This window comes from Trichomonas vaginalis, chromosome V (genome assembly GCF_026262505.1).
Source record: "Trichomonas vaginalis G3 chromosome V, whole genome shotgun sequence".
Lineage (NCBI taxonomy): Eukaryota > Parabasalia > Trichomonadida > Trichomonadidae > Trichomonas > Trichomonas vaginalis.
In genome coordinates this window covers 17,164,651-17,181,352 of record NC_067207.1, presented here as the reverse complement: position 1 = coordinate 17,181,352, position 16,702 = coordinate 17,164,651, and the positions used below count along the sequence as shown (strand labels likewise).

The 16,702-nt window shown below is 36.7% G+C and overlaps 19 protein-coding genes and 2 pseudogenes across 21 annotated transcripts, besides 4 other annotated features; 12 read left to right on the top strand and 9 right to left on the bottom strand.

Moving 5' to 3' along the window:
- Window positions 1-16,702: part of a mobile genetic element that runs on past both edges of the window.
- On the top strand, window positions 282-833 carry TVAGG3_0352740 (protein of unknown function, DUF4106 family; the record flags this gene model as incomplete). The annotated part of the gene is made up of 1 exon (XM_051231174.1): window positions 282-833. The coding sequence occupies one exon, from the start codon at window positions 282-284 to the stop codon at window positions 831-833; it is 552 nt and encodes a 183-aa protein (XP_051100904.1).
- Window positions 1,210-1,743, top strand: TVAGG3_0352730 (protein of unknown function, DUF4106 family; the record flags this gene model as incomplete). Its single annotated transcript, XM_051231173.1, has 1 exon — window positions 1,210-1,743. One exon carries the CDS (start codon window positions 1,210-1,212, stop codon window positions 1,741-1,743), a length of 534 nt encoding a protein of 177 aa, XP_051100903.1.
- On the top strand, window positions 1,865-2,545 carry TVAGG3_0352720 (uncharacterized protein; the record flags this gene model as incomplete). Its single annotated transcript, XM_051231172.1, has 1 exon — window positions 1,865-2,545. The coding sequence occupies one exon, from the start codon at window positions 1,865-1,867 to the stop codon at window positions 2,543-2,545; it is 681 nt and encodes a 226-aa protein (XP_051100902.1).
- Window positions 2,627-3,811, top strand: TVAGG3_0352710 (uncharacterized protein; the record flags this gene model as incomplete). Its single annotated transcript, XM_051231171.1, has 1 exon — window positions 2,627-3,811. One exon carries the CDS (start codon window positions 2,627-2,629, stop codon window positions 3,809-3,811), a length of 1,185 nt encoding a protein of 394 aa, XP_051100901.1.
- TVAGG3_0352700 (uncharacterized protein) lies at window positions 4,283-4,735 on the bottom strand (the record flags this gene model as incomplete). The annotated part of the gene is made up of 1 exon (XM_001317517.2): window positions 4,283-4,735. One exon carries the CDS (start codon window positions 4,733-4,735, stop codon window positions 4,283-4,285), a length of 453 nt encoding a protein of 150 aa, XP_001317552.2.
- Window positions 5,146-6,414: a mobile genetic element.
- TVAGG3_0352680 lies at window positions 5,226-6,352 on the bottom strand (annotated as a pseudogene). The gene has a single exon. A coding segment is annotated over exon 1 (1,127 nt).
- Window positions 6,817-7,051: a mobile genetic element.
- On the top strand, window positions 7,384-7,584 carry TVAGG3_0352650 (uncharacterized protein; the record flags this gene model as incomplete). The annotated part of the gene is made up of 1 exon (XM_051231170.1): window positions 7,384-7,584. The coding sequence occupies one exon, from the start codon at window positions 7,384-7,386 to the stop codon at window positions 7,582-7,584; it is 201 nt and encodes a 66-aa protein (XP_051100900.1).
- TVAGG3_0352640 (uncharacterized protein) lies at window positions 7,613-8,197 on the bottom strand (the record flags this gene model as incomplete). Its single annotated transcript, XM_051231169.1, has 1 exon — window positions 7,613-8,197. One exon carries the CDS (start codon window positions 8,195-8,197, stop codon window positions 7,613-7,615), a length of 585 nt encoding a protein of 194 aa, XP_051100899.1.
- TVAGG3_0352630 (uncharacterized protein) lies at window positions 8,422-8,796 on the top strand (the record flags this gene model as incomplete). Its single annotated transcript, XM_051231168.1, has 1 exon — window positions 8,422-8,796. The coding sequence occupies one exon, from the start codon at window positions 8,422-8,424 to the stop codon at window positions 8,794-8,796; it is 375 nt and encodes a 124-aa protein (XP_051100898.1).
- TVAGG3_0352620 (uncharacterized protein) lies at window positions 8,823-9,107 on the top strand (the record flags this gene model as incomplete). Its single annotated transcript, XM_051231167.1, has 1 exon — window positions 8,823-9,107. One exon carries the CDS (start codon window positions 8,823-8,825, stop codon window positions 9,105-9,107), a length of 285 nt encoding a protein of 94 aa, XP_051100897.1.
- On the top strand, window positions 9,130-9,714 carry TVAGG3_0352610 (uncharacterized protein; the record flags this gene model as incomplete). The annotated part of the gene is made up of 1 exon (XM_051231166.1): window positions 9,130-9,714. One exon carries the CDS (start codon window positions 9,130-9,132, stop codon window positions 9,712-9,714), a length of 585 nt encoding a protein of 194 aa, XP_051100896.1.
- Window positions 9,747-10,454, top strand: TVAGG3_0352600 (HNH endonuclease family; the record flags this gene model as incomplete). Its single annotated transcript, XM_051231165.1, has 1 exon — window positions 9,747-10,454. One exon carries the CDS (start codon window positions 9,747-9,749, stop codon window positions 10,452-10,454), a length of 708 nt encoding a protein of 235 aa, XP_051100895.1.
- TVAGG3_0352590 (uncharacterized protein) lies at window positions 10,502-10,768 on the bottom strand (the record flags this gene model as incomplete). The annotated part of the gene is made up of 1 exon (XM_051231164.1): window positions 10,502-10,768. The coding sequence occupies one exon, from the start codon at window positions 10,766-10,768 to the stop codon at window positions 10,502-10,504; it is 267 nt and encodes an 88-aa protein (XP_051100894.1).
- On the top strand, window positions 10,799-11,053 carry TVAGG3_0352580 (uncharacterized protein; the record flags this gene model as incomplete). The annotated part of the gene is made up of 1 exon (XM_001317520.1): window positions 10,799-11,053. The coding sequence occupies one exon, from the start codon at window positions 10,799-10,801 to the stop codon at window positions 11,051-11,053; it is 255 nt and encodes an 84-aa protein (XP_001317555.1).
- On the bottom strand, window positions 11,061-11,912 carry TVAGG3_0352570 (DNA/RNA polymerases family; the record flags this gene model as incomplete). Its single annotated transcript, XM_051231163.1, has 1 exon — window positions 11,061-11,912. One exon carries the CDS (start codon window positions 11,910-11,912, stop codon window positions 11,061-11,063), a length of 852 nt encoding a protein of 283 aa, XP_051100893.1.
- On the bottom strand, window positions 11,929-12,679 carry TVAGG3_0352560 (annotated as a pseudogene). The gene has a single exon. A coding segment is annotated over exon 1 (751 nt).
- TVAGG3_0352550 (phage tail repeat-like family) lies at window positions 13,171-13,755 on the bottom strand (the record flags this gene model as incomplete). The annotated part of the gene is made up of 1 exon (XM_051231162.1): window positions 13,171-13,755. One exon carries the CDS (start codon window positions 13,753-13,755, stop codon window positions 13,171-13,173), a length of 585 nt encoding a protein of 194 aa, XP_051100892.1.
- TVAGG3_0352540 (uncharacterized protein) lies at window positions 13,775-13,939 on the bottom strand (the record flags this gene model as incomplete). The annotated part of the gene is made up of 1 exon (XM_051231161.1): window positions 13,775-13,939. One exon carries the CDS (start codon window positions 13,937-13,939, stop codon window positions 13,775-13,777), a length of 165 nt encoding a protein of 54 aa, XP_051100891.1.
- Window positions 13,959-14,360, bottom strand: TVAGG3_0352530 (uncharacterized protein; the record flags this gene model as incomplete). Its single annotated transcript, XM_051231160.1, has 1 exon — window positions 13,959-14,360. The coding sequence occupies one exon, from the start codon at window positions 14,358-14,360 to the stop codon at window positions 13,959-13,961; it is 402 nt and encodes a 133-aa protein (XP_051100890.1).
- On the top strand, window positions 14,378-15,230 carry TVAGG3_0352520 (uncharacterized protein; the record flags this gene model as incomplete). The annotated part of the gene is made up of 1 exon (XM_051231159.1): window positions 14,378-15,230. A coding segment is annotated over one exon (853 nt), but the record flags the coding sequence as incomplete, so codon positions are not given.
- Window positions 15,628-16,702: part of a mobile genetic element that runs on past the window's edge.
- Window positions 15,901-16,596, top strand: TVAGG3_0352510 (MULE transposase domain-containing protein; the record flags this gene model as incomplete). Its single annotated transcript, XM_001317521.1, has 1 exon — window positions 15,901-16,596. The coding sequence occupies one exon, from the start codon at window positions 15,901-15,903 to the stop codon at window positions 16,594-16,596; it is 696 nt and encodes a 231-aa protein (XP_001317556.1).

Genomic DNA, 16,702 nt, shown 5'->3' with positions numbered 1-16,702 from the left:
CAAACCTCAACACTGAAGTAAACTATTATTTCAATGCTGCTGGAGATGCTTGGGACCCAGTTAAGTTCACATGCGAAAAATTTGAATGCAAGAGAATAGAAAGCAGACTTGCAGTCTATATGTTGGACCCAGATATTTCAAATGCTTTAGCTGCCAAATATATTGCAGTTCCACTTATGTTCCCTATACACCAAATATCTGTCAAAGACTTTGCAGGTGAAGTTGGAAACCAAAATTCAGGAGCCGCAGGTGCAAGAACAGATATTGCTTTAACAACTGCAATGAAACATGCAGATACTATGTTTGTACTGTTCAGACGAACTATAAATGACTATTCTTGTTTCTACAACCCTGATATTAAATATCATATAAACATAGATGGCAAATATTATCCAAGAGAAGAATATTCTACAGTTGAGGATATGAGGTCATACAACGTGACATTAGATGCTATGAATTTTAACAACAACTTCACAACAACTATTAACCCTGAGATGCAAAGTTCTATTATGCCATATGTGAAAGTATGGACTCATACAGGAGGTCAAAAAACTCAATATACAAATGGAGACCGTTCAAACTTTTGGCTTGGCATTCCATTTGCTGACTCAGAAGACTTTATGGGTGGTATTTCAACTGTTGGTACTGTACAAATACAATATACTGGTGACAGAGACGGTCCAGATGAATTGAGAGCAAAGAAGTTTACAAAACCAATAGCACTTTTCACGGAAGATGCTCTTTTGAAGATTCGTTCGATGAAACCTGCTGGGGCTCCTCAGATTGGCATAACGACAGCTTCCATCGAGCAGATTTTGGCAGCAGGTCAGTAAGTTGTTCTTGAACTGACTTCTCTCCGTCAAATATTGACAGTACGCCAGTTTTGACATAATATTGTATTATAAACTTACCTTTAGTAATATCGGTCAGTTTTGTTGTTATATTTTTGTCAACGTCAAGAACTTTCACCATTTCAGTGATACCAACTTTCTTTGCTTTATGAAAATATTTTGGTTCAGCAAATATTGCTATTCTATAACATTTACCATTGTTTGTATAAAGAACTATTCTGTCAATGAACTTGTATTGTTTGTGAGTATAAACTTTGTTCTGCTTCAATTCAAAGAGATATCCGAATACGTCCATCTTTTTATTCTAAGTAAAATGTCATTTCCGAAAAATAGAAGCGTAAGTGTTTCAAAAGGTTTAATGGCGGTGGCAGATGTGAAGTTAAATTCACCAACTCAAACAAACAGTCAAAGTGTTATTGTCAATGTCAAAGACAGAGATGTTGAAGTGGGGAAACCATACGAAGACAAAGATGGTATAACAATTGTTCCTGTAAAAGAACCAACATATCCTGAAGTTAACAGAGACTTAAGTTCTGTTGCAGATATTCGAAACGACTACCAACAACTGAAAGACAAACTTCAAACTCAGGAGAAGATTTGTCAAGCTTTAAGTATAATGTTAAACTTGGTCGAACACAACCCTGTAAAAGTGAACTCATATGTCATTGCACCTCATGAAGTTTTGAAAGAACTATTGAAACTTTTGACAGAGGCAGACGATATAAACATCAAAGAAATAGAACCCGACATTAGTTGCTGTGGTGTTTCATATAATGTCATTGACAAGATATACGTTATGAAAGGAGGTGAAACGTTGAACTTAAAATATAGTTTCCCAGACGTTATAAAAATATTTGACGACCACAACATTTCATTAAAATTTATTTGCTAAGTAAATGGCAGAAGACATAATGGTTTATACTATTACGACTAAAAACCCTGAGTCATATAATTCTATAACAACAAACTTACAAAGTCCTCAAGGACGATATTGTAAACTAACCTTAAACACAATGACGACTAAAGCCTGTTTTGCTCTTTTGACACCAGAAGACTTTATTGTTGTGAATGGTAAAAAATACTCCTTTGAAGATACTTATTCAGATATACCACCAACAGGTTTTGTTGACTTATTTAATACTTTAAGTACGGGTGTAACATGTGCTGCAACTAAAGCAGGTTTCATTATCTTTGGATGTCCGACTGAGTTTATTATTAATGATATGAGCTATAATACAAAACTTATATCTGGTTTTTACAACCAACAGTTTCCCATAACAGGAAAAGGTGTCATACAAGGAATGTCTATTCCATTGACATTAAGCACACCAATCTTATATATTGTTTCAAACTTAGGTTCAAAGTGTTATTCGAATGTCGACAGAAACTATTATGACCAAAAGATACTTATGCGTATAAAAAATACTTTCTCTGCTGGTTTGCCTATTGTTCATTCGAATGCAGAATTTTCAACCTTAGTGAACTCAAACACTTTGGCAAGTATAACGTTGACATTAGTTGACGCAAACTTTGTTCCTGTAAAACTTTTATGTCCTATGTATTTGTCAATGACGGCAGAAAGTTTCGAATTGGAAGATGCAACTGGTGAAAGTATTGTATTACAAGAACAACTTCAACAACAAATAGCTCAAGAACAACAAATGCAACAAATGGAACAACAAAGTCAAGAATAAAAAAATAATATTTTTTTTATTTTTATAAAAATGTACAGAATAGATGTTTCAGATTTTTATGACTTCCAAGCATTCAGAAATATGTGTCCATTTCGAGACTATAACAAAGCAGTCGAGAATTTGAAACGTTTAGTCATTTATGTCGACTCTGCCCCAGAATGTTATGTTATGAAAGAATGGGATGTAGTCTTTAACAAACCTAAAGCGACAATAGTTTCAGAACAAGAATGTAGACAGAAACTTAAGAAAATAAAAGTCGTACAAGTTGGCATGAAGATGTTAGATGCTTGGGATATCTTATTGTCAAAGTTAGAAGATTTTTCAGTTCGAGGTATAAAGTTTTATACACCTTCTCCAAACTTCTATTCTATCTTCACTGGATATAAATATGAACAAGTAGAATGGAAAGAAAATATTATAGAAGCTTGGTTAGACCATGTCAAAGAAATTATATGCAATGGAAACGAAAAGGTTTATGAGTATATCTTATGTTGGTTTGCAAACATCTTACAACATCCAAGTGCTAAGAATGAAACTGCTCTCATTATAATTGGAAAACAAGGAACAGGTAAGAACACATTCTTTACAGATATCTTATGCAAACTGTTAGAAGGTTATTCGAACCCTAATATGACAAACATAGAAAACATCTGTGGTAAATTTAACTCTTCAATTGAGAATATGAAACTTATAGTATGTAACGAACTTCAAAGTATAGATACAACAAAAGTTTTAAACTCAGATGCTTTGAAGAGTCTTATAACAGATAAAGTTGGAGTTGTTGAAAGAAAGTATAAAGACCAGAGAGTTTGTGAGAATGTTGCAAACTTCATTATGGTTTCAAACAATGCTGTTCCGATGAAGTTAGAAAGTTCTGACAGAAGATATATAGTTATCAGAACGTCAGATTCTCATATGCAAGATACTGAATATTTTGACGCTTTGTCAGAATGTTTGACATCTGACTTTTACAACCACTTGTTCTCATATTTCATGACATTAGATATTTCTAAGTTCAATCCAAGACAAATTCCACATACCGAAGAGAGACAAACATTGTTAGAAGCAAACAAGAGTGTATATGAACTGTTCGTAGATGAAACTGACTTTGTGTCATTAGATGAAAGGTCTTTATATGATGAATATAAACAATATTGTCAAGAGTATGGTTATATGGCAGCTTCTAAACGTACATTCTTGGCAAATGTCAAAAGTCTTTTAGACGTACAGAATGGTGTATATACAAAGAAAAATTTTTCTGAGTAAATTTTAAAAAAATATTTTTTTATCCGATAGAAAAGATGACAAAATATATTTCAGTAAACAAGTACATGTCAGGACTTAAAGAAGAACTAGACCCATTCACATATTTGAATGTTTACTTCTACCATTTTGAAAAGTCTTCATTCAGCAAAGTTTGGAACATCGAACCAGTTAAGTTTGCTATTGTGACTAAAAATGGTGCGAAATTTGAAGACTTAGACATAGAAGGTTTGTTAACAGTCAAAGAAAGTTTTGACAGAAGGTTCTCAAACCTTAAAGAAGGCAAAGCATACAAACTTGTTATACCTTATGAACCAAAGAAGACAGACGACTATGAATATTATGAGTCTAAAGTTGTAGAAGTTCAAGGTAAATTGGGTAAAAAGATTTTAGAGTCTAAGCCAGTGTTTACTCCTAAAGAGGAAGAGAACATTGACATTGACCCTGAAATGTTCTAAAAATAAAATTTTATTTTTACATGTCAAATTTCTTTTTCTCTGGAACTGGTTCAGGTTCTTTCTTCTCTTCTTCTACTTTCTTTTCTTTCTTTTCTCTCTTCTTCTTTTCTGGTGGAGTTATGTCAAATTTGGCGCAACTATATTTATGTAAAAGTTCTTTGTCCTTTAATAGCTCATCTATTCTGTTTTCTATTTCATCTTCAAGAAAAGCGCATGTGTCTTCTTTGCATTCTAAGAACTTTTGTTGGACTTCATCTTTCCAATCGGCGTCATCTCTGTCAACAAGTCTGTCATTGACAAATTTTAAGACTGCTCTGCTTAATGTTTTATGGTTCTTGTCATATTCCCAGAAACAGAACTTTAGAACAAATTCACCTTTCTTGTTTACACTATGTAAGATTTTATGGTCGACAGATGTTTTGCTGTCGAAAAGTTTGTCTCGAATATAGATAGCGAAATCGCTAGACATTTTCTAAAAGATAAAAATTTTAATTTTTCTAAAAATATGTTAGAAAAAAAGTTTGCTGACATTGACAAAAAATTTGAGAATGTTTTAAACAAGAACAAGAGGAAGTTAGAAAATGCTCAGATAAAGCCTATACATGACAAGTTCTTATTTGCTCAGAATGGTATAACAGGTCTAATTGCACCACCTGGGTCGGGTAAGACTTTCACTTATCTTAAAATGGCTGCACAACAACAAGAACTAGATGAGAAGAACCCATTCTATGAGTTAGTTGTTATTTGTTCGACTTCTGGTCAATTTGACCAAACCGTCAATTCGTTCAAAGATATTATAAAGAAGTCTAAGTTAGTATGTATAAAGGATACTGAGTTGTTAGATTGGATAAAGAAGTACCAAAGAAGGGTTTTGAAGTATAGGGTGTCCAAAGGTGTGTTTAGCACAAACCTGAATACTGCGAATAGAAATAAACAAGTTACATATATATAAAGTTTATTTAAATATAATCACCATTGGATTCAATCACGCGTTCGCAGCGATCGATCCAGGCTTGAAAGACACGCTTTAAATCATCATGAGAAAATTGCTGAAATTGCTCTCTTACAAAATTTTCAAGATCATCTGGACTCGCGAATTCGCGTCCTTCAGCTCTCTTTTTTAGCGTGCCGAATAAATAAAAGTCAGAGGGTGCAATATCAGGTGAATAAATTGGGTTTGGAACAAACTTTGACATTGTTTTCCAACAAGTAATTCATTACCTTATGACTTTTGTGAACTCTTGAATTATCAAAATGAATTGCAAACTTTTGTTTTTGTTGTTTGGATTTCTCAAACTCATCAGAATTGATAATTTGAGTAAGAACATTGTCAATTAGATACTGAGCATTCATCGTATTAGGTTTTTGAAGAATATCAATTGCGATGATGCCATTCACGCCCCAAAAAACCGACAACATCATCATTGGTGTGTCAATTTTTTTCTTCGGGAATGTTTGCGGATTTTCATCCTTCGGGATCCACATGATTTTGGCTTCTGTTGCATATTGAAACCAAGACTCGTCCCCTGTTACTAAAAAGCGAAACTTCTTGGATTGATACGCACCCAATATAGAGAGGAGCTCTTTCGAAGATTGGACTCTAGATTTTTTTGAACTGAATTAAGGTTGTGCGGAACCCAACGTGTATACGCTAGTTTGTAGTTCAAATAATTGTGCAGATAATAACTGACTGTTGTACGTGGTATCTTTGTCATCTCCTCTATCCTTCTGAGTGATGCTCTTGGGTCTTCATCTAGCGCTTGAAGAATTGCTTTGATTTTTCTTTGATCCGGCAATTTTTTGTCAATTTTTATGATGGGCGCCTTTTTGTTCATGAAGTGATACATCCTAACATGATACGTTACAGTGGAATAGCTAGGAGCATCCATACCGAAGCATTTTACCAATGTCTCGTAGATTTTTTACAGTCTTTGCATTTTTTTGCAAGAGCGAGGATGTTTTCTTTATGATTCATTAAAAAAATGAAAAAAATCCCGCCAAAATTTCCCGCGAAACCGCCTCTTGTCTCAAAATTCATTTTATATCCCGGCATGGCGCCAAAATACAACATACTTATCATATACATATATTCATATTTTTTATTATATATTTATAATCAGCATATATCTCCTTTAATAGTCTCATATATAATGCTATAAATGAGTATATAAATTCTAAGTTTAAAGACCCAAATGAGGAAATGCAGAGAATATTAGAGAAGAAACACTTCAGAAACAAACAGAAAGAGATAGAATACATTTCGAAGAAATTGCAATCTTACGATTGGAAGACTTACCCTCACAGATGTCTTCTTATCTTAGATGACTTTGCTTCTCATCCTTTGTTAAAGAATAGAGAACAAGACATGTGTCGAATTCTCAAGAAGCTCAGACACTTTAACATTTCAGTCGTAATATGTGTACAGACAGCGAAGAGTTTAAGGAAGGATGTAAAGAGAATACTTACTGACATAATACTTTTTCCCGGATTGTCCGAAGACGATTTCATGGAACTTATGAAAGAGTCCATGGCAGGTAAGTTTGACAGACATGAACTATGGGAGAAGTATAAAGTCATACAAGACCCTCATACTTCTTTCAGAATTCATATCTACGCGAACAAAGTTCAAATTGTAAAAAGTCAAGCTTGAAAAATGTAAGTGTTTAGTCTTAGTAAGATGGTAACTTCTTAAAGCAAATACCATTGCTGAGTTTTATGTACGTGAAGAGAAGTACAATGAATTCAATTACGAGTACAATTGCAATGACAACTAAGGCAACTATTTTTGTCTTTTGCCAGCAAGGGTACTTCTTCTCTTCCAATGGTTCGGCAGAACTATACTCACTCATGAGAAATGCCCAAACGGTTTAATAGAAAAAGTGACATTTTTTAATGTCCGAAGACTCGAAGGTGCAACACTTCCAAAATACCGACGAACTCAGAAGAGCAGCATGGCAGTATGTTCTTGACAACTTCTTTGAGTTCTCCAGGTACACCTTGGAAAATGCTGAAGAACTCCGACACAGAGAATTTGGAGAAATTGCATTCCAATACTACCTTGACAAACAAAGGGTAAAATAAGACTAAAAACTTAACGTTTAAAAAGTGACATTTTTAATGAGCTCCGAGTCACCGAGAAAACTTGGTCAGATGTTAGCAGCTTACTTCCCTGAGGAGGATGGAAGCGTTACATACATAAGGTTCAAAAACAACGAACCTGGAATTGCGTACCAAATTCGCAATTACATGACCATGGAAGAGTACGAAAGGTTCCTACAAGAGAAACCAGCTCTAAACAACTCAGAAAAGAAAGAGTAAAAAGTTTAATTCGTAATTGTTTATTTTTTTACTTGTATGGGCAAGCTGCAAGAATGAAGTCGACTATCTCAGTCTTTGTCTTGACCAGTTGGACTGCTCTTGTAAGCACGTCTGTTTTGCGGTCTCCAGCTGGTGTTTGACCTTCGTAATTGCGCATGTTCTTGAGAGCTCCAACTGTAAATGGTTGTAGGATGAAGAGTCTCTCAGACTGCTTGAGGTAGTCGTCACGGTCACGAACCGAATCTGTGGTACGAGTCGAATTGGTCGACCTTAGGGAAGAGACTGAAAGCCTGTCATCTTCCATAGGGGCTGTGACATAATCTTTGCGTAAACGGTTCAGACCTTCTTCGAACTCTTGGTCTCTCTTCGATTGGGATTGAGATTGGAATTGCTGGGGTGGAGCTTGCTGGAACAACCAAGGATTAGGAAAGTAAGGCATAGGTTGAGGAGGGTAGTTCGGGAAGCCTTGTGGTGGGTAGTAACCTTGAGGTGGAAATTGGTAGTAATTGGGAAGTGGCTGCTGGAACTGAGGTTGTTGTGGTTGCTGCTGGAGTTCTGCAGCTTTCGGTTCTTCTGGCTTTGGAAGGCATTCAGGAAGAGGAACGTCAGTCATCCGTTTGTGTCCTGTCGGAAGGAAAAATTTTTCCTGTCGGATGGAAAAACTTTTTCTGTCGGAAGGAAAAATTTTTCTGAAGTTCGACCAAAAAGTTCTCAATTTTCGAAAATTTGAATGGTTTACGGACGGACAACTGGAAGAGTTCTTCCTGTCGTCGGGAAAAATTTTTCCCTTTGTCCGGAAAATTTTTTCCAGTTGTCGGGAAAATATTTTCCTGTCGGATGGAAGGACTCGGAATGCCAGAAGGATTTGACGAGGCAATTTACCTCATTGAACTTAACGACTGCGTAAAAGACTACTTGCGCAAGGTAATGAAGCCCAAGGTCAAGTTCACCACTATTTCTGGAAGGTCTACACTTCAGCTCGAGACTTCGACTGGAATTCCAATTCAAATACCAGACGGGACAGCCTACGATGGCATAAAGGACGCCAAAAGAGAAGCTCTTGTTAAGTTCCTAAACAAACGTCCTTGGATAAAAATACCAAACAAGGAGAACCCCCTACCCCATATGAAATTGGCAATTCAGTCTCTCCTTCACTTCTCAGGACAGCCGTTCTACATAACCTGTGAAGGCGACATTCAGCCAGTTCAGTAAACATCTCATTTTAACTCACTTTTTTTATGTTTTTACTCACACTCGTACTCAACAGGTTTGTGTACAACTATTTCAACTGTGAACCTTGTATTGACCGGCCTTCCTGCAAATGCAAGTTCGGTCAATACACAATTTATGGTGGCAAGAAGGACAGTGGGGAATGTTATTCTGACATCTGTTGTTGCGCTCGAGAGAGAATTGAAATTCCAGACCCGACACCAACAAAAACTCTCAAGTTGCCGAAGACTCATGTGAAGAAGAAGCCTTCTGGTAAGTTTCTTATAGCCATATACATGGCACGCTTTGAGTAAAAACATTTTTTTCATTTTTTGAATGAAGCAAGTTAAATTCGTCCCACACCAATCTCAATGGACCGATGAAGAGTTTCAAGCTATGGTTGAAGGTGTTGAGAACGACATAGACGGCGAACTTGAAGGAGCTCAAACCACAATTGCAACCAAAATTGCAGAAGTCAAGGAACAGATAGCTCCACTTAAAGCTACCAAAGCTACTCTTGACCTCATGGATAGTTACCGTTTAGATGTCAAGAGAGGAATAAGACAATTAAAATTAAAACTCTTAAATTACGAAGCTATACTCCAAAAGTTAGCAGAAATGAGAAGACTTTACCAGAGCTACTTACATGTAAGGGACTTACCTTCAAGCAGTCCGACCAAAGATGAATTTTCTGACATTGTCCCAATTTTGTCCGAAAGTCAGCTCAGATGTTTTGAACTGCTCCCAACATATCCAGAATATGAACGTTTGCCTGAACTCTTCCGCAATCTCAAAAAACGTTTTTTGGTTCTCATGTTCGAAACTTTTATCGGAAGAGACAACAAACGTTCAGAAGAAGAACAAGATATTATTTTAAACTTGTTGTATGACTTAACCGTCATAACAAGCTTTTTGAAGTAAAACCGTCATTCTCAAACCACTTCATTTTTTCGATGTCCGAACAAGCACCGAAGCCAAACTCAATGGAAGATGTCGCTGCATGGTTGCCAGACAAGCGCCCACTTCAACTTCAAATTATGGATTTGAAAGCTCATCTGGCAAACACCATTAAGACTCTCCAAAGTAGTCTTATGACAGAGATGAAGGGACTTAAAGGTGAGTTCCTCATGAACCAAGCTTCCAATGAAAAAGTCCTGAATGATTTCGCGGAAACCTTGCGCAATTACGACACAGAGAACCGAAACCTTGCCCGACTCATCTACCGTTTCTTCGAAGAGATTGACACCATCTGGGTGGCACTCGGAAAGGACAGAACATGCAACACCGTAATTCGTGAACACAGAATTGCCGAAGGTATTATCAAAGTAGAAGAAGAAGAAGAGGAAGAAGAGAAACACGAAGAAGAAGAGGAAGAAGAAGTTCCTGAAGCCGCTACATGGGCAACCCTTGTTGCCGATGACGCTTACGAAATTTCCCAACCCTACCCATACAAAATCCGCAACAGGGAGACCGGCAAGGTTCTTACCCCAGTTCTCAACAACTTGGGACACTTGAACCTTAACCTTCGGAATCGCGGTTCAATTTCCATGGGCAAGCTTGTCGCAATTCAATGGGTTCCAAATCCAGACAAGAAGACGAAGGTCAGACACATTGACGGTGACAAGCTCAACAACCGTAAGGAGAACCTCGAGTGGTTCTAAGAGTAAAAAAATTATTTTAGGGGGAAACCCCAAGTAAATTTAAGTGTTTAGTTGGATAAGTAGGCACTATTAATGGTAATTTGGAAAATTAGCTCCCGACCTTTGAATTGGGCTCTTTCGTTATCTTCCCAGTTGCGTAGGAGGTCGTCCCAGAGGAGTTGGTAGAATTGCCAATTCAAGGACGATTTGTCCTCCCAGGCATTGAGGATGTACTGCTCGTAGAGTCTCATGACCTCTGCCTTGCACCAGACACTCTCTCCCTTGGAACGTAAGGCTTCTTCGAAGTGCTCGAATGCGATTGGCTGCTTGACCATCCGAAATGACACTTTTTGTCCGTTTGGTCAATGTTCGTGTCTCGTGCCATAGTCGACGAAAATACAGACAAACAGGTTATATATGAGTTTGAGACCAAGAATGGTGTAACTCGACCTGTCCGATTCAAAGACTCCGAGGGCGACCATGAAATTAAACGGAAATTAGCTAGGAAGGAATATAAAATGGACTGGTTGCCACCACCTCCACCACCTTTACCTGTTCCTCAAGTAAATAAGCCTTTCCCGTTCCCAAGAATTCCCACATTTAAATTCAAATTCGAATAAAATTTTTTTATTTCATGCAATGTTTTATTTCTGTGCCGTCTTCAAGTATACCCCAGTACTTACGCTTGGAGAGGACATGAACTTCGGTGAAAATTTTGTCCAATTTGAATCGACCCATCTTTTCACCGACCATACCCATTTCAATGAGTTTGTTGTATCCTTCTTCGTTCGTCATGAGTGCGTCAATGTTCTCATAGTAAACCTTGACTTTCGATTTGACTTCGGAGAAGAATTTGTTGTACTCGTCAAGGACTGCTTTTGCGAACTGAGGGTAAGACCAATGTTCGACAATAGGTTTTAATGTGGTTACTAAGCCACTTTGACCTTGAGTGAATTCGTACTTCAAAACAAAAGGAGAAAACCTTTCAACAAAGTTGTCGACCTTCTCATAATGTTTACTCTTCATCTCTTGAGGTTTCTTAATGGAATATCCCCATGTCGAATTCATAAGCAATTTGAGTGTCATTGCAAGTTTGGGGTTTGAAGCTTTCCTAATATCATACAGTTGTTGTATGACTTTTCCAACTGTATAGTTCCTTCCCGGGAATTCACCATCTTCGTTTGGAATTCCAGTCGGAATATATTGGACAAACCTCATGTACGCAGCGTTAAGGTCGACATAGTATATCTTTTCGTTTGAGTCGAACTTGTCGCAACCAACTGGTCCAGTTTGTGGAAATTCAAGTGAGTCTCTTATCTTCTGAGAAACTTCTCCTGTTATCTCATAAACATCGTCGAAGCAACCTGTTTCATATAAAACCTTCTGACCTAACTCAGATGCTCTCCAATACAATTTGACGTCAATTGGATGTCTCAATGGAAGTTTGTTTATAGCATCTTGAAGTTCTTGCAACCTCATTGGAAGTTCTTCTGGTTCAGGTTGGTATCCGAACATACCAACCCCTTGTGGAACTGTGTACTTCTTTTGTACTAGAACTTTGTCTGGAACAACTTTTGGTCTTGCTAACAATGAAAAGTTTGTTTACAGCTCTGACAATGTTGCACTTGTCTTTTCCGAACAATGGGTTTGTAAGACTTTCGTTCAACATGAAGTGGTTGTGGACAATTACAATCTTCAACCATGGTAAGTCTTTGTCAACAACATAGTCGTCATGTGAAGAACCTTTAGCTGTAGGTATGTTGACTCGGATATTGACATTTGCCAACGGTGCAATTTTTGCCAATTGACCTCTGAGAATGTACCTTGTCTTCACACATGACTCAAAATACTTCATCTTCTCATCTGTAACAAGACCAGAGTTCCTGAGACATGTAAGAATGCAAGGTTCGTTGACAATTGTTTCAATTGAATTGTAAATTCCATACCTTGTCAAGTCAATGTCAGACTTATTTATGAACGGGAAGTATCCAGCATGTTGTCTGACTGCTTGAGGGTTAGGTTGGTACCATTCGAACTTGACACTTGCAATTCCTTCAATTGCATTCAAAATGTCTGAGTCGGAGTCAACCATTTGTTCTCTCTTTGTAGTCTTGAAAGCGTCAAGGTTTTGCGGCTGTTTGTTCATTGCCATGTGCATAGTAAATGTGACCATCCAAATCTGTTATGGTCAATCTGAGATTGTGTCCTTTCTTATTTCCGTCTTGAATTACAGCAAGTACACCCATGAAGCCTTCTTTGTTCTTTCCTTCGTCAAAGTTTACTGTAAAGGTTCGACCAGATGTAATTTGACTTCTAACTTCACGATACTTTTCATATGCATATCTTGTTCTTTCCATGGGAGCATGTGCGTCTTCACCTTTTCCTTTTTTCCTTCTCAAAGGATGCAATTGTTCGTCATGTTTCCAGTAGAATCTGGCAAAGCCGTCGTGTCCTTCAACTTGAGGTTCACTAACATCGAAAGGCATGTCCATAAGACGTTCTTCTTCTAACCTCTCTAGTCTGTTTGGATAATTTGCACGTGCTGTTTCCAAATCCATTTCGTAGCGAAGACCAGACAATTTGTCATAGACTTTTATGGGTCTTCCCTTCCTATATTTAAAATTCTTCGAAACTCTCCAACCATATCTTTGTAACTCTGCTTTTATTCTAGCAGATTTTCTATCCATTCTATATGGGGGCATTTTTATAAAAATAAAAAAAATATGTTTTTTTTTCTTTACTTTACATAACCGCCTGCTGCCATAAGTCTTTGACGCCAACCCATACCAGCTAATGAAGGTTGACTTGGTTTAGTTTCCAAACTAAACTTTGGTTTTGGTTTATCTTCAGTTTTTGGTTTTTCTTCTTCTATCGGTTTTTCGTCACTTTTCGGTTCCTCTGACTTTACTTCACTTGCAGGAACAGTTGTGTCGTCAACATCTTCATAAATATCATATGCCATTTGTTTTTGTTTTCCTTTCAACTTTTTGTGTTTGTTGTAAAGTTTAGAATATTTCGACTCTAAGTCAATGAGATGTTCTATAATGAACTGTTGGTCAGTGAAGTAAACTTTTCCATCTGTTGTCTCGAAAGCTCCTTCAGACTTCAATATTTTATTTGTGAGAGTCTGTTTCTTTTTTGAGATACTAGCCGTTCCATTTCTATGAAAAGTGACTTTATAGTTAGGGTTTGTATTTCCAGACCTGGCACTTTCTATTATTGAATTTTTCTCTTCATCTGTAAGTTCTTTGACAGGTTTTGACAATGGTTCTGAACTTTTTGTTTGTGGTGTCAAATCTACGGTTTCAACTTCTTCAGTCATTTCATCTCAGTAAAAAATTTTAGTTTGGTTTGTTTTCAACTGGTTGTTGTTGTGGAGGTGGGATGGTTCCTTTAATAATATCATTCAGTTTCACATGCTGAGCCTGACTATATGGTATCGGTTTAAATGCTGGAAGCCGACAAATCCATCTTGAACTCATTTGTCTCAATGCTGCATTGTTCATTTCATCTCAATAAAAAACTTTACATTCCCCAAGTTTGAGGTGGTTGCGGTTGGTTATTGCTTACCCATTGTTGTGCATGGTTATATCCTCTGTTAAAGAATCTTTCACCTTGGTCCATATAGTGTCCTGCTTGGTTATAGTAGTCATTTGCTTTGTTATAATAGTTTCCTGCTTGTCTTCCTACATTGTCCATCCATCCTTGAACTTTTCCTCTTGTTTCAGGATTTGGAATAAGATTTGTTGCATCTCGTGCTACATCCCAACCTTTCTGTACAGTTTGTATAATAGGTTGTGCTTTCTCTTTAAGTATACCTAATGTACTCAAAATCTTCCTTCCAATTCCAAATGCACCTCTAGCTATTGTTCCCACTGCGGGTAAAAATCTGGATGCAACTCCTGCTAATGCGCCAAATAAACCCATTTCTTATGGGTTAAAAAATGACGAATCCAAACAAGGACCCGTATGTTTCTAAGGCAACAAAGAAAGCACTCATGATAAAAATCTTTAGTTCAACACCAAATGCTTGGTTTGTGGATATCTTGGAAAACATTCCGAGGTATAGAGAAGATGGACCACCATACTGGTTAATATTTGTTGGTCAAAACACAAGATACTGTGAAGCCATACCATTATGGTCCAAAAATATTTTAGATGTGAAAACTGCTTTGACAATATTCGTTGACAAATACCATCCAACAAAACTGACATCTGACTGTGAAAGTTCTTTCAAATCAGATGATGTAAAAAACTATCTGCGTTCAAAAAATGTAAACCAATATTTCATTGTCGACCAAAACCATTCTGCTCTTGGTGTCATTGACGGATGTATAAAAATGTTAAGAGACTTAAACCAACCACAAGGTGGTGAAGCAAATGAAATGTCATATGACGACAAGTATAGACACTTCTCCCAGGCAAAGATGAGACAAGTTTTAAATATTTACAATAACCGTAAACAAAAAGGTTTGGGAAACCACTCCCCCGAAGAAATGAAAAACAACCCTGACTTAGAGAAAGACTATATATTTAATAATTTAGTCAAAAGAGACAAACAAGAAAGAATGCCGGGCTTCAAACTTCAGAAAGGTGACAAAGTAAAAATAGAAATACCTAAACGCGACCCATATGAAAATACTATTGACTATGACAACAATGGGAACCCGACAGGTACTCACATTCGTGTTCGTAAAAATAGAAGAAAGTATACAAGAGAATATTATGAAGTTTTAGGCAAACATGGCAAAATGTACACACTGCAAGCAGAAGATAAAACTACTATTGTCAGACCTCGTTTCAAACTTGTCAAAGTTCAAGGTGGTATACTTTCAAAGACAGTTCCTAACAAATATAAGACAACTCCTGACGAATATGCTAAAGAAGTTGAAAATGACGACTAAGCATTTCTATACCATGCGTAAACTGTCATGTAAGGTGGCATGTAGTCTTTACTTTGTCCCGTTGTTTGTGTATATCCTGAAACGAAATGTATATGGTTTCCATCTCCCTGAGTGTCACTCCAGTAACTATTTATAGCAAACTTAACGTCGTCTTTAACATCATATCCTTTACCTTTTGTCATTCCTGACCAACCTACATATCTATGACTATGCCAACCTGCATTAGTTGTACTTAAATCTATGTAATGACTGTGTGCAGGTAAATTTGCACCTGAAATCGTTTTACTTCCGAGTAGGTGACAAAAGTGCATACTCTTAAATTAACCTTAAATGTTGATTTTTCGATATTTTCGGTATTAACCTTATTGTAAATTTTTCCGGTGATAAATTTATCACACTGAGGTTATTTTTCCGGTGAGATTTTTAACCTTGATTTAATGAAATTAATATATATAAATTTTATTATTTTTAATTTCGATGAGTATAATAAAATATTTTTTATGTGTTTTTGTTTTTGATGTGATTTGAATTTTGTTAACTCTTTTCAAAATCACTTCATTTTTATGATTTCGGTGGACTTAGAGGAGCTTATTGCTTTTGGTATTAAACAGGAAGTCAAGGGCGGTGTCCCATACAGAAGAAGAACGGGATCTCCAAAGCAATATGTCACTTATTCATGTTCGTATCCCCTATGCAAGGCAAAATTTAGGGTGGAAGAACAAAATGGAGTGTTTACTATAAGCAAAGTTAATGAAGAACATTGCCATCATATAGGAGTTGAAATGGGTTCACATTACGCGAGTAAATTTTATCAAAAATGGATCGAACTTTATATTAAAAACGGTGGAAAGCAATTTCTTGCTCAAAAAGCATTTTTTGATAAGTTCGGAATTGATACGAATAACAAAGAAACGATGAAACTTTTCGCGCAGTCTACTGATGCTTTAAAGCACAAATTTTATCGCCTTGATGAGATTATTGCACAAAGATTATCAAACGATCCTTACACTTCTTTGGAAGCATTTTTGAATAATTTACAGGAAGAGTGCCCAGATGATCTCGTTCAATTTGATTACAATGGAGATTTTTCCGAGTTTACAATCATATATGCACCTTTTGCTGCAAAAGAATTGGTGCATAGCATTGATAACCCTCTCCACGTCGATTCCACTCATTCTTTAATTAAAGGAAAGATCCAATTGTTTGCAGTAACAATGAAAACAAGTCAAAACACAATTTTCCCCTTTTGCTATTTTTAGTGAACCCTCAGACATCTGAAAAAATTCAAGAATGTTTGGTGAAATTCTGTGAGTTTGCGCACCTGGATCCACAGCATTGGAGCGCTGACTGTGCGCTAAACATTGC